Here is a 12,215-nt window from a genome sequence, read left to right as displayed (position 1 = left end):
CGTACAGGGGGAGCTGTGAAGCGTGCGCATCCACCGCATTTTGTGCTGCTTTTCCTCAATTGTATTTGTTTACATGTCACACATAGTTAATTATGTGTACATATGCATGTATATAGTAATTTGTTGTATATTTTTCTTGTTGTCAGCGCTACAGCTGTACCGTTTCCACTCAACACACGCTCGTTGCGCGCGTACGCACAAATGTATGCAACAGTTTTCGCCAAGTGACGCAATGGCGTGTGGACTACTGCTGAAACTGATAAAAAAATATATAATTTTCAATCACGTCAATCAAAATGCGATAAAATGCATTAGCATTAGTAACAAGAAAAAACGTTAACTTGGGCTGCACCGAAGCTAATATACCCTTCACAGCTGCATTTCTTTTAGTAACTATGTGTCCAGTTTGTATGGAAGCTACATATATGCTATAGTAATCTGATCTGAACAATTTTTTCGGAGATTATATTATTACCTTAAGCAGTAATCCAGGTCAAATTTCGTGAAGATGCCACTTCAAATGCGAAAATTTTCTATACAAGCCCTTCATTCCGTTCGTTCGGTTTATATGACAACTATATGCTATAGTAAGCCGATCTGAACAATTTTTTCCGATATTAAATTATTTCTATAAACGATAAGTCATACCAAATTTCGTGAAGATATTAAGTTAAATGAGGAAGTTTCCCATTCAAGCATTTGATTCCGACCATTCAGTTCGTATGGCAGCTATATGCTATAGTTAACCGATCTGAACAATTTCTTCGGAGGAAAATACATAGTGAAATATGAAAGTTTTCCATTCAAGAGCTTGATTCCGACCGTTCAGTTTGTATGGCAGCTATATGTTATAGTGGTCCTAAATCGGCAGTTCCGACAAATAAGCAGCTTCTTGAACAGAAAATGATGTTTACAAAATTTCAAAACGATATCTTAAAAACTGAGGGGCTAGTTCGTATATATACAGACAGACGGACAGACAGATAGACAGACGGACATGGCTAAATCGACTCAGCTCGACATACTGATCATTTATATATATACTTTATAGGGTCTCCGACGCTTCCTTCTGGGTGTTACAAACTTCGTGACAAACTTAATATACCCTGTTCAGGGTATAAAAATAGGCACTGGTAAAGTTAAGCGCCAGGCAATGTCTAACAATAGCTGGATTTATATACATATATACCATACACATAGGCAGTTTTATATAATCCATATACATACATATACAGGTTTATATAATAAATGGAACTGTAACTGTGTAAGTTGTTGGTAGAGATGTGTGTGCTTTTGCGAGGGATGAGTGTATTTGTTGTGCTTAATCCCGTTAGCTTTTATCTTTTATCTCAACACTGACAAAATCGCTTTTGACAAGCTTTCTCAGCTTTCTTTTTTCCCTTCAAGAGTAACAGTGATGACTATATGATCGCACATTTGATGGCTTAAGCGGTTTTATCCACTTACAAGTCGGAAAGAACTCGTTTCTTATGAACTCCTTTTTGAAAAAGCATTTTATTTAATAATTAAATAAAAATAATGCGCATTTAAAAAATTTAATGCATTGTAATAATCAGCGATTCATCTTGAAACATTTCCAGCGCGACCACGAAAATGGTGTCTGGTAGTGAGGAAGATTGTTCTGCTTAAAATGATCTCAAATCCAAAGAACTTAACTTCGGTGGCATCGAACCTATAATGCCCTTAACAAACAAACATTTTTTCCTTAGAAAAATTTGATTTTGAAGAGCCAGTTTGTATGGCGGTTATATGCTATAGTAATTCGATCTGAAAAATTTCTTCGGATATTATACCCATGCCTTGGATAATATTCCATCCTGAATTTTGGAAACATAACTTTTCAAATAAAAAAGTTTTTCATACCAGAACTTGATTCCATCCGTTCAGTTTTTATAACAACTGTATGCTATAGTAGTCCGATATCGAAAATTCCGATAAATAAGCAGTTCCTGGGAAGAAATGGGCGAGTGTGAAATTTCAGATTATTATCTCAAAAACTGAGGGACAAGTTTGCGTATATACCGACGAACATGGCTAAATCGACTCAGTTCGTCAGGCTGATGTCTCCTTTGTGGTGTTACAAACTTCATGTTAAACATAATACGTATACTCTGTTCAACAACAGTATATGAATACTAGTAATGATTGAAAGATTAGTCAAATTGTTGACTTTTATTTAAATTATTATTAAAAATTTTCTAAAAAAGCCGTTTAAACTTTTTAGTCGAGCACTCCAGCTGTTTCCGAGAAATATTTGTTACCGGCTCTCAAAACAGCGTTTCGAGAAAAAAACTGTTGATTTCATACAAATACTCTCATATATCCAAAACTTTTTTTTTTAATATTTACACATTGGTTATTTATTATACAATTTTTAGGGGGTAACATGGGTTTACGGGGTTTTTGGGTTTTACAATCGATTTTTTTATTATCTTATTAAGATGTACAACACCTCTAGAATATTGTCCCGAGTTTTTAAGTTGATCAGAGTAATAGTTTCGGAGATACAGCCTTCAGAACTTGTGCGCTCGTGGCTAGCTTGGCTAAGTGCGTGGTCTTTAAAAGAGCTTTTCTCGAAACTGTGTTTCTAAAGTCGGTAGATAAGTTTACTCGAGAACTACTCAACCGATCTTCATAAAGTTTTACACAGGTCTTTGCTTTTAAAGACTTCAACAAGGGATTTTTTTCCGATTACAATTATTTCAAAAAAAAGCCGCGAAATTTTCACTAGAGTTTTCATTTTTTTGAAAAAAAAATCCAAAAAATTCAATTTTCAGTTTTTTTCCCTCGTTAAAGTTCTAAGTTAAGGTTTTCACTAAACGTATTTTTTTACTTTAGATGATTTAAGGAGTTATTCTGCCAATGCGGGCGCATCTTTTTTCCGAGGGGTCACGGGAAAGGCTGTCGCAATGGCCGACTTTAAAATATTTTTTCCACAAATTTCAGAATTTCTTTACTAATAGCGTACATTTGTTTGAAGAATAAAAAATTCTAATAAAATATTTCATTTTTTATATGGGAAAAAACTGTTGAAAAAAGGCTGTTTTTTCCCTGAGGAAACCCATGTAACCCCTTAACAGCCAGCTGAAAATATCGGATTGTTTAAATGAAAAAACACGATATAGCGAATTTCTTTTTTATTATTCCACAAAGATGCTTTTGGTCTGATTATAGTCATCAATCCAATTTTTATATACCATTTATAGCACGTTGAAGGTTTTCACTTTTATAGCTGACTATTTTTCTTTGTGCGTTTTGACTTTAGTTTATCGCCTGAAGTCCACGCGCATGATTGTTATTTGACCTTCAGAGTACAATGAATATGTCATATTTCATCCACTGTCACAAATCCACACAATAATTTAAAATTATTTTGATTGAACATCTAACTCTGCTAAGATTTTGATCAATTGTGAATTCCCGCTTTACACACTTTGTGCAGTATTTGAGGCTGCGCTGTCATTATACAATATTTCTATTTGGTTATTAATGATCAACTCAAAAGAAGACCAGAGATATGATTTTCCTTGAGTCCACTTTGATCTCTCTTTAATACTTCGGAAGGTTGTATATTATCGTCAACAGATACGAATATTCATAAGCTGTCTTCTTTGACTGCGTTAAAGAATACACTGTATATGGTATGCTTATCCGAGATCAATGGAACCAAAAAAGAACTATTGTGTAGCAGTATAAGGAAAAGTTCTAGTTAAACCAACCGGTCTGATTTACTATTTTTTCATAAGGAAAAAGTCCTGTTCGGCTGTACAGCTTACATTTTGTATGTACATCAATTCCCTGTTGCTGTTGCTTAGGGTTCTGACCAAACTTTATTCAGTCTATATGAACCCAAGGGAAGTCCTTCAATCCAACTCTTCGACATATTTCGGTACCACGTTATTAACTTTAGTTATAAAATACTGTAACCATGTATAAAGTCTAACGAATGTTATCTAAAGATATATCGATATATACAATCATGCACTTTAGCATGCCTCCAAATGCTATAAAATTAGATTGAAACCAAAAAATTATGAAGCTTTCATATTATTATTTTTTAAGTCAAATATACTATCAGTAGGTGTTTATCTAAATTCTATTGCATTGTTATAATAATATTTTGGAATTTAAGTTAATAGTACCTTAACGACATTGTCTTTTAGCTGAGTAATGCCGCTGTATTAAAGTACAGGCAATGGGGTCCCCATTTTTTAACAAAGAATCATAAAAATTAAAAAATTGCGTAAAATCACTTTCGATGAATATGGAAACCTTTTAGATTTCATTTTGACAAATTGTATTATATATGTAAGTGCTTAAATGGATTTTTAAATGAGAGCATACAACATCATGATCTTTTCCAAAGATAAGATGATGAAGGGTCAAACCTGACCAGGAATATTTGACAATTAGCTATATATTTTATACAGCTCAACGAGTACCGAGTACCACATTTTTATTAGACAACAGATATTGAAGTCTTAAATAACGTTTACGACATTGTTAACTTGAATTTCAGTTTTAGAAATGCATGGACCTATAATGCTTTTGGCATGTCGGCAGTAACTTTTCTTGAATGCACTGTTGCCTGTAGAGTCTCTTTGCACTGAAAGTACGCCAAACTTAGTCAATCAGTCATTATTACTGCTTAGAACGGAATACTCTGTAAGTTTACTGCGCGGAACCTGTGTTTTGCAAATAAATTTCGAAGATTTAACGAATGTTCCAATATAAGATCTTCTATGGTCACTTGCCGAGAAGCTGAATGCCATATAAAACCCAAACTCTTGCGCCCACTTTGTCAGCTATTCCTATAGGAAATTCTATATATAAAAAATTAAGGAATATTGTAAATAAAATAAAAACTTTCTTGTAGACACTGTTTATCAATTTCGTGCAAGAATTATACTACTTAAATATATCTAAAAATATATAGTGAAATAAATAGTCTGTGTGCCACATATCGAGGGATTTCTGTACACAAATATTAGCATGTTTCTCAAGACATGATACGCCTTTTTGATAAGATTAGCCAAAATTTGTCTGTATACCATAAACATGGTGTGAATATATTCTTTTATATTATTTTTGGCAAACCTGAAGTCTGACGGAAATGTACTTACGCACTTTCCTGCCCCTCAGAGCATAGCCAAAATTTACGAAATTGTTTTACATTAAATATTTCCTTCGTTTTTTATCTCAGCTGAGTGAGTTATGAGTTTAAATGGATTAAGATACCATATGAAGATAACTGACGTGAGAGACATCGCATACTATATCCCTATACAACAATTGAATAAGTGGTAGAAATGGTATACGAATGTGAGAAAATATAATTCTTTAGTTTTTCTCCTTAAAGAGAAGAGATATATCAAATATTTCATTATTTCAAGCGGTTGTTATTTGTTACCCACCAGTAGTTTAATTGAATGTTGCCTAAAAGTTCTAAACAATTAATGGTTTTTGAATGAGATCGGTCTCCATGTTACTTTTCAAAAATGTCATCGACTGGATTGCTGATTGTGTGATATGTGCAAAACACGTTAAAGTCTCTTTTTTTAGTTTGAGTTCATAAAAATATGTCTCCATCAGGACCTTCAGTCCCTAAACTGTTTTCAGCTGATAATATAGGGTAATCGAAAAAGTCTTTCCGAATTTCTAATCAAACTTCAACTTATTTTTCTATATTTATAATGAACTTTAATGAACCAAAAATGTACCATTGTGGTCGACTAATTTTTGCCATTTTTCCGCAAGAGACATTATTCCATCAGTGTAAAACTTTTCTGGCTTTGCGGCGAAAAACTGCGTCAAGTAATTTTCAGAGGTTTCTCTTGAAGCCAACTTTACTCCATTAAGGGAGTTCTGCCTTGACCAAAACAAATGCAAGGTCAGGGTTATATGGTGGATGAATCAAAACTACCCAGCCATGCTCTCCAAGTTTTTGCTTAGTCATCAAAGATGTGTGTGTTCTAGCGTTGTCCTGATGGTAGACGAAGCCCTTTCTGCTGATCAGTTATGGCCGCTTGCTTCAATCTCATCAGTTGTTAACAGTAAAATGTAGAATCAATTGTTCGATCAAGATGCAGCAGCTCATACCGGATGATTCCTTGCCAATCCCACCAAACACTCAGCATAACCTTTCGAGGCGTCAATCCTGGCTTTGCGACCATTTGTTGAGCTTTACCACGTTTGGACCATGATTTTTTTCGCACATTACTGTCGTATTTGATCCACTTTTCGTCTCCTGTTACCATTCGCTTCAGCAAAGAATCGCAGGCGTTAATTCGGTCCATTAAATCTTTCACAGACAATTCATGTGGTACCCAAACATTGAGCTTCTTTTTGTAGCCAGCCTTATTTAAATGGTTCAAAACCGTTTGATGATGAATGTTAAGTTCCTTAGCGATGTCATGTCTGCTTATGTGACGGTCCTGGTCAATCTTTTCCATAATTTCATCGACTTTTTCAGCGATAGGTCGACCAGAGCGAGGTGCATCTTTCACATCGAAATTTCCAGAACGGAAGCGAGCGAACCATTGTAGTGCTACACGAAATAATATTGCATCGTCTCCGTAAACTTCACAAATTTCATTGGTGGCTTGCTTCCCATTTTGAAACAAAAATTTCTAAATATAGCGAATTTTTTCATTATTTTCATTTATTTTTGAACAGCTGTAACTTTTCGTTTTAACATCCCCGAATTTAATTTTTTTTTGGTTATATGAAGCTTAAAATCTCACCTTTCCAACACTAAATGGTATGACATACTGGAGCATTGGATATACAACCACAACGACATCTATTGACAAAATACGAAACGACTTTTTCGACTACCCGATATCGTGCGGGTTCTGAAGTAGAAATTTTTTAACATCATTGCCGAGATAAAAATGAGCACTGTCAGAAATGATGCTGTTTTGATCTCTTTAAGTCTTCCGGTTTCTCTTCCTTCCACGATTTGATTTATACGTCAAATTGGTTGCTGTACTTTTCCAGAAACCTTAATTTTCAAAGTTTGTTAAGCGAAGTGTCATACAACAAGTGAGTTTCCAGCTTACGCTTTGAGTTTTTGTTTGCGATGGAGACCTTCTGGTCCCCTTCATATTCTTAAGTGTTTGAAATAAATAATTGTGAAGAAATTAAAAACAAATTTCGTGCAAAAATACTTATCTAATCCCCGCCAAGATAACCAGTTGTTTGATTGGCATATTATAGGCTATTATTTGTACATACATACATATACATATATACATATGGTGCCCAACCCAAATACCAAATTTAGTTGTACTCGTTTATGTGTTGACCTCTCCTAAAATTTGCGAATTGTTCAAGTGCATAACATACATATATAAATTATATGTATGTATATATTTTATGCTTATCATTTTCACTTGATTTAAATGATAAAGCACATTTTGAGCATTGTATTTCTGATTTATAATTGAAAAAGATTTGAAGACGGAAATTATAATCAGCAGGGGAAGTGATTCCAGGAACTGTTATTCTACGAAAATTTTTCAAATTTGACGATAAAATCTTTAGCACAGGAAACAAAAGATTGCATAAATTTTAATAAGTCGGTAAGCTGCATACATACACAAGGTTTTATATAGGGTCTTCAGAGTTAAGTAAACAAATATGCATTTGTGATGAAATCTAAATGCCTGTTATTGTTTGCGTTCGAGTGATTCATCTGCATCTGCAATTCTTTATGCACCTTCATAAATATAAAACAAAGTAAATACTTTGAAAATACGCACGTAAATAGATTGTAAATATACTACCGAGCAACTAACTAACTGCTTAAGTCACAAATAACAAGTTCAAAGCGAGCAAATGAAAATTGCAGCAAGAAAAAAGCGTTAACTTCGGCTGCTAACATATAATACCCTTCACAGTTGCATTGCTTTATCTTGATTTTGATCGATCAGCTGTTATGGCAGCAATATATGCCATAACTGTTCGATGTCAACGATGTGTTCGGAGATTATGGCGTTGCCTTGCATAATAATGTGTGTCAGTTTTCATGAAGATATCCCGTCAATTAGAAAAAAAGTTATTTATAGAAAGACTTGAGTTCGATCCGTCAGTTTTTATGCCAGCGCTGTCATATAGTAGTCCGATATCGGTTGTTCCAACCAATCAGCAGCTTCTTGGGATGAAAAGGGCGAGTGCAAACTTCCAGAACGTTATATCCAAAACTGAGGGACTAGTGCGCTTATATATAGACAGACTAACGAACATGACCAAATCGACTTTGAAGAATCTTTAACGTTTTCTTCTGTAAGTTACAGACTTCCTGGCAAACGTAAAATATCCTGTTTAAGGTATAAAGACGTTCCTATAACCAGTGCAAAATATTATCAAAACTCCTGCAAATACTCGACGTAAAACGGCAGTTATTTATGCCTTGAGAATATACACACAAATATATGTACTATATACATATGTACTTATACATATGTATTCATATATGTAGGTATTATGTCAATATGTGGGGATAAACACTACGAATTCCATACGAGTGCAGCAAAGGAAGCTCCATTCACAAATATAAATGAGTTGACACTTGAGGTGACATAGTTTTCATATTTGCGAAAGATAAGAAGATTAATTTGTATGAAATTCATATATTTATAGTAATATATGTAAATATGCGTAAATAAAGCTAGTCAGCCTGCTTGTGATTCTCCACGTGGTATGTAATTAGGATTTTTATGCCCAACGTAATTTTTCTCAATAAGGTTTCGTCAAAACTAGCATAAAGAGAGTCGCCATATTATTTTAATTTTTTGAATATAATTTAGGTTAGGTTAATCTTGGCCAGTAAGCCACGCATAGTCCAGTTTTGGTACTTTGCGATACCAAATGTTTCTAGGTACTTGAAGAGTAGTCATCCTTTAGAAGGCCTGCGCTTGACGTGAATTTTAATAAAGTCTGCGGCCTCACTATCAATACGTCCTCAAAGTGTATCATACCGTGGACACCCAGATGCTTATAGGGTAGTCTTATTAATTAGGGACAAGTGCACAAGAGATACTCCATTCTTTCCCTGGTGCCTTGCTCTAGGCATTTCCTGTAGTCTTCTCGATCCCCCCATGTGCCAAATGTGAACTTATATTTTAACTATACTTTTTCCACTTTTTCGGCAATTTATGAATCCCATCCCAAAAGAATAATGCCGGCTTGACGGCAAAAAATTAATCAAATCAATTCTTGATACCCTCTTCTGATGTGAACCGTATTTCAGCGATGAGTTCTCCATCGACCAGAAGATATGGTGGGACAAGGTCTACGCTACAAATCTCTGAGTTATGCAAATCTCTCAACCGCTATTTTCCAAACAGTTTTTAACCGGTTTTGCAACATGAGGTCGAAAAGATTTTGATGGAGAATTATTGCCTCTTGACTAGTCGCTAAATCCATTTTCCGTTGGCGTTTTTCAGCAATCGCTCGCCCCAATTTGATGAGTTGTTGTCGGTAGCATTCCTTATTAAAGGTTTCGAAGCCAAAATCACCAATTTTAAATCATGACAACTACTTTTGACACGCTCGCTTAGCTAAAACTTTCATCAAAATATGATGACTTTTGAAAGTAGTAGAATTCGGTGCAAAATCATTTTTTCAAAGTTCGACACATTTGAGTACAAAAAATATTGTTGTTCACGCTTCAAAGGAATGGCATACATAAAGGAATAATAATCAACTTGCGCCATCTTTTGGCAAATTGCACGATTACAGCTCACGGGTGGTTTTGAGGGTCAAACCAAGCTTTAATATATTGAAAAATAATTAAAAAACCAAAACCTTGGCATTAAAAATATTTAAATTTTTTCAAAAAATTCGAGAAAGTATCTACAAATTCCAAAAAGTCTACGTATTTCCATATTTAAGTTTCTGCTCCTGATTAACATTTTTAACTCCGAATAAGATAAAAGAGAGTAGTTTAGTCCTGACAGCAGATAAGAACGAAAAGTATCGGATTGAATTGGAAAAGTCGTTGATGCAATTTTTATGTATGCAGTGATATAGGAAATATGTTCTAAAGGAACAAGAAATAGTCGAAAGTTGCAAAATAATATCTCCACAATCTGATCCATAAGGATCAGCAGTGAAATCATAAGAAAATGGAAGTGGTTACAAACTTCATCATACCGCAAAATTCTGACACAAAGCCACGAGCCACCTTACCCTGTTAACTGTAGCTATAAATTGCATTACATTGCAAGCATTTCTAACAGTAACTAACGAACTGCCTGGCAGAATTGCAACATTTCTCAAATAATTCATACAAGTATATATAAAATGAAGCGAGTGATAACGGTGTTCTTAGTACTCTGCAGCTTCCTACTGGTCTGTTTAAGATTGCTGACACTACTTTAAAGTTTGGAATTTTTAAAATATTGAGTTTACATTGCAGTTGTCAACACAAAGGACATTGGCACAAGAAGTTTTGCCGGTTGGCGACGAGTACGGCAAGGATACGGAGTCAACGGTTTATCTGAAACAAGATGTGGAAGGTAATTTTAAAAATCTATTTCTTACTGTTACCTTATTATGGATTAATGTCAAACCCGTTCAAAATATACTAGAAGAACCACTAACTGAAGGCCAGCCAAAAAATGGTACTGCCAATAACCTCATCGACCTTGAAAAACTAAGATTGAAGGAAAGCGGCACGAACAATGCTGAAATAGAAGATCAAAGCTCAATTTCAGCCACATTGCAATCCAAAGAATCGCTTAGCGAAGAGTCGTCACACCCTCAAGAATTTTCTTCTTCCGAAGGTCAACTTGAAGGATCCATTGACGCGGACATTTCTCAGTCAAATGATTCCGGCAGTAGATTGCAACTTGAAGGTGCAATTAGTGCAGATATTTCTCAGTCAAACGACTCCGAAATCGAAGCTGAACTTAAAGATAAAATTGGTGAAACTGCAGCAAAAATTCTCGCAACGGAAATCGAAGCTGCGATCAAAGAAAATTTGGAATCTTCTCAGTCCGTAGCTGAAGTAATTGAAAATGAAATAATAACTACAACAGTGGCAGCGGAGCAATTAGAAGGCTTGGTTTCAACGGAAACCCAACCAGAGTTTACGACATTAATGGATGAAGATATTTCAACTACGCTTCCAACGACTTCAAATGAACTGGAGGAACCGGAAGTCAGCACGACGCAGGACGAAAGCGATGTTACAAATGAACCGCTGGAAAGTAGTACGGAACAAAAAACTACTGAATTGGATACCGAAGATACGGACACCACAACTACCACACCGGTTGCTGTAACGGAATCGCCTTGTGCTGCACCAGGTACATATTCTGTAGAGAATAATTGTCGCGCTTTTATCAGCTGCAAACCCACAGCCACCAATCAGCTGATTAAAGCACAAACGGATTGTCCTACCGGCCAGGCTTACAACCCGGCACTGCTGCGTTGCTCGCGGGATCTCTCGCCATGCGCCGATGCATTGCGCTGCATACAGGAAGGCACATTTGCTGATCCACAAGACAATTCATCCTACTATTGGTGTGTGGCATCACGGCTGACTGACGCTTTTCACATTTATCACATCCAATGTGGTAATGGTCAAATCTATACACACGAACTGGGTAAATGTTTCGTAGATATGACAAATTTGCAGGACTTGCCGCTCAATTACGAACTCTATATGAGTAAATCCCCCGACGAGGAGTGCGTGCGTGAGGAGGTGAAGGTGTTGAAAGCCGAAGAGAAAGCCAAACTGAAAGAAGCGAAGCTGCGGGAGAAAATACGTAAAAAATATGAAAAAGAGTTACTAAAGAAGGCGGCCAAAGCTGCAAAGGAACAGGCTAAATTGCTGGGCATTTCGCTGGAGGACGAGACACCGTTCAATTGTGTAGAGGAGGGAAACTTTGCGGCAGCGGCTGAAAGTTTTTTCGATTACTTCATTTGCGTGAACAAGAAGGATAAATACAAGGCTGTCGGTATGAAGTGCGTAGATGGACAGAGTTTTTCAACAGCACAAAATGTTTGTACGCCTTAGAACAGGAAGTTAATAAAATTTAAGTAAATATTGTTATAGTAAAAAAGTTTAAAAATAAATTTATATTTCTAATCAGAAACGTAATCTAATATCCCAGACGAAATGCCCGTTGTTAGGAAGCATTTCAAAGCTCTGCTATCTTCTGTTCAAGCGCTGTCCAGATTGC

General features: G+C 35.6%; 2 protein-coding genes across 3 annotated transcripts in view; both read left to right on the top strand.

Moving 5' to 3' along the window:
* LOC126759629 (uncharacterized) overlaps positions 1–12,215 on the top strand; it is a 135,554-nt gene that overhangs the window by 54,094 nt on the left and 69,245 nt on the right. The gene's annotated exons all lie outside the window — the stretch shown is intronic.
* Positions 10,296–12,128, top strand: LOC126759650 (papilin). 2 transcript variants are annotated; one of them, XM_050474615.1, is made up of 3 exons: positions 10,296–10,377; positions 10,445–10,544; positions 10,620–12,128. In XM_050474615.1, exons 1-3 carry the CDS (start codon positions 10,330–10,332, stop codon positions 12,047–12,049), a joined length of 1,578 nt encoding a protein of 525 aa, XP_050330572.1. In that variant the 5' UTR covers positions 10,296–10,329; the 3' UTR covers positions 12,050–12,128. The 2 variants fall into 2 exon arrangements, with proteins under 2 accessions (XP_050330572.1, XP_050330570.1); XM_050474613.1 differs by having other exon boundaries at positions 10,617–12,128.

Source organism: Bactrocera neohumeralis, chromosome 5, assembly GCF_024586455.1.
Source record: "Bactrocera neohumeralis isolate Rockhampton chromosome 5, APGP_CSIRO_Bneo_wtdbg2-racon-allhic-juicebox.fasta_v2, whole genome shotgun sequence".
Taxonomy (NCBI): domain Eukaryota; kingdom Metazoa; phylum Arthropoda; class Insecta; order Diptera; family Tephritidae; genus Bactrocera; species Bactrocera neohumeralis.
Note: the sequence above shows the minus strand (reverse complement) of the source record. Positions and strands in the feature narration are given on the sequence as shown.

Bases quoted from the DNA above. Each gene is read 5' to 3' on its own strand.
- LOC126759650 (XM_050474613.1), top strand. From the start codon at position 10,330: ATGAAGCGAGTGATAACGGTGTTCTTAGTACTCTGCAGCTTCCTACTG. The intron at 10,378-10,444 runs GTCTGTTTAAGA...TTTACATTGCAG, and splicing joins TACTCTGCAGCTTCCTACTG to TTGTCAACACAAAGGACATT. The intron at 10,545-10,616 runs GTAATTTTAAAA...AAAATATACTAG, and splicing joins TCTGAAACAAGATGTGGAAG to AAGAACCACTAACTGAAGGC.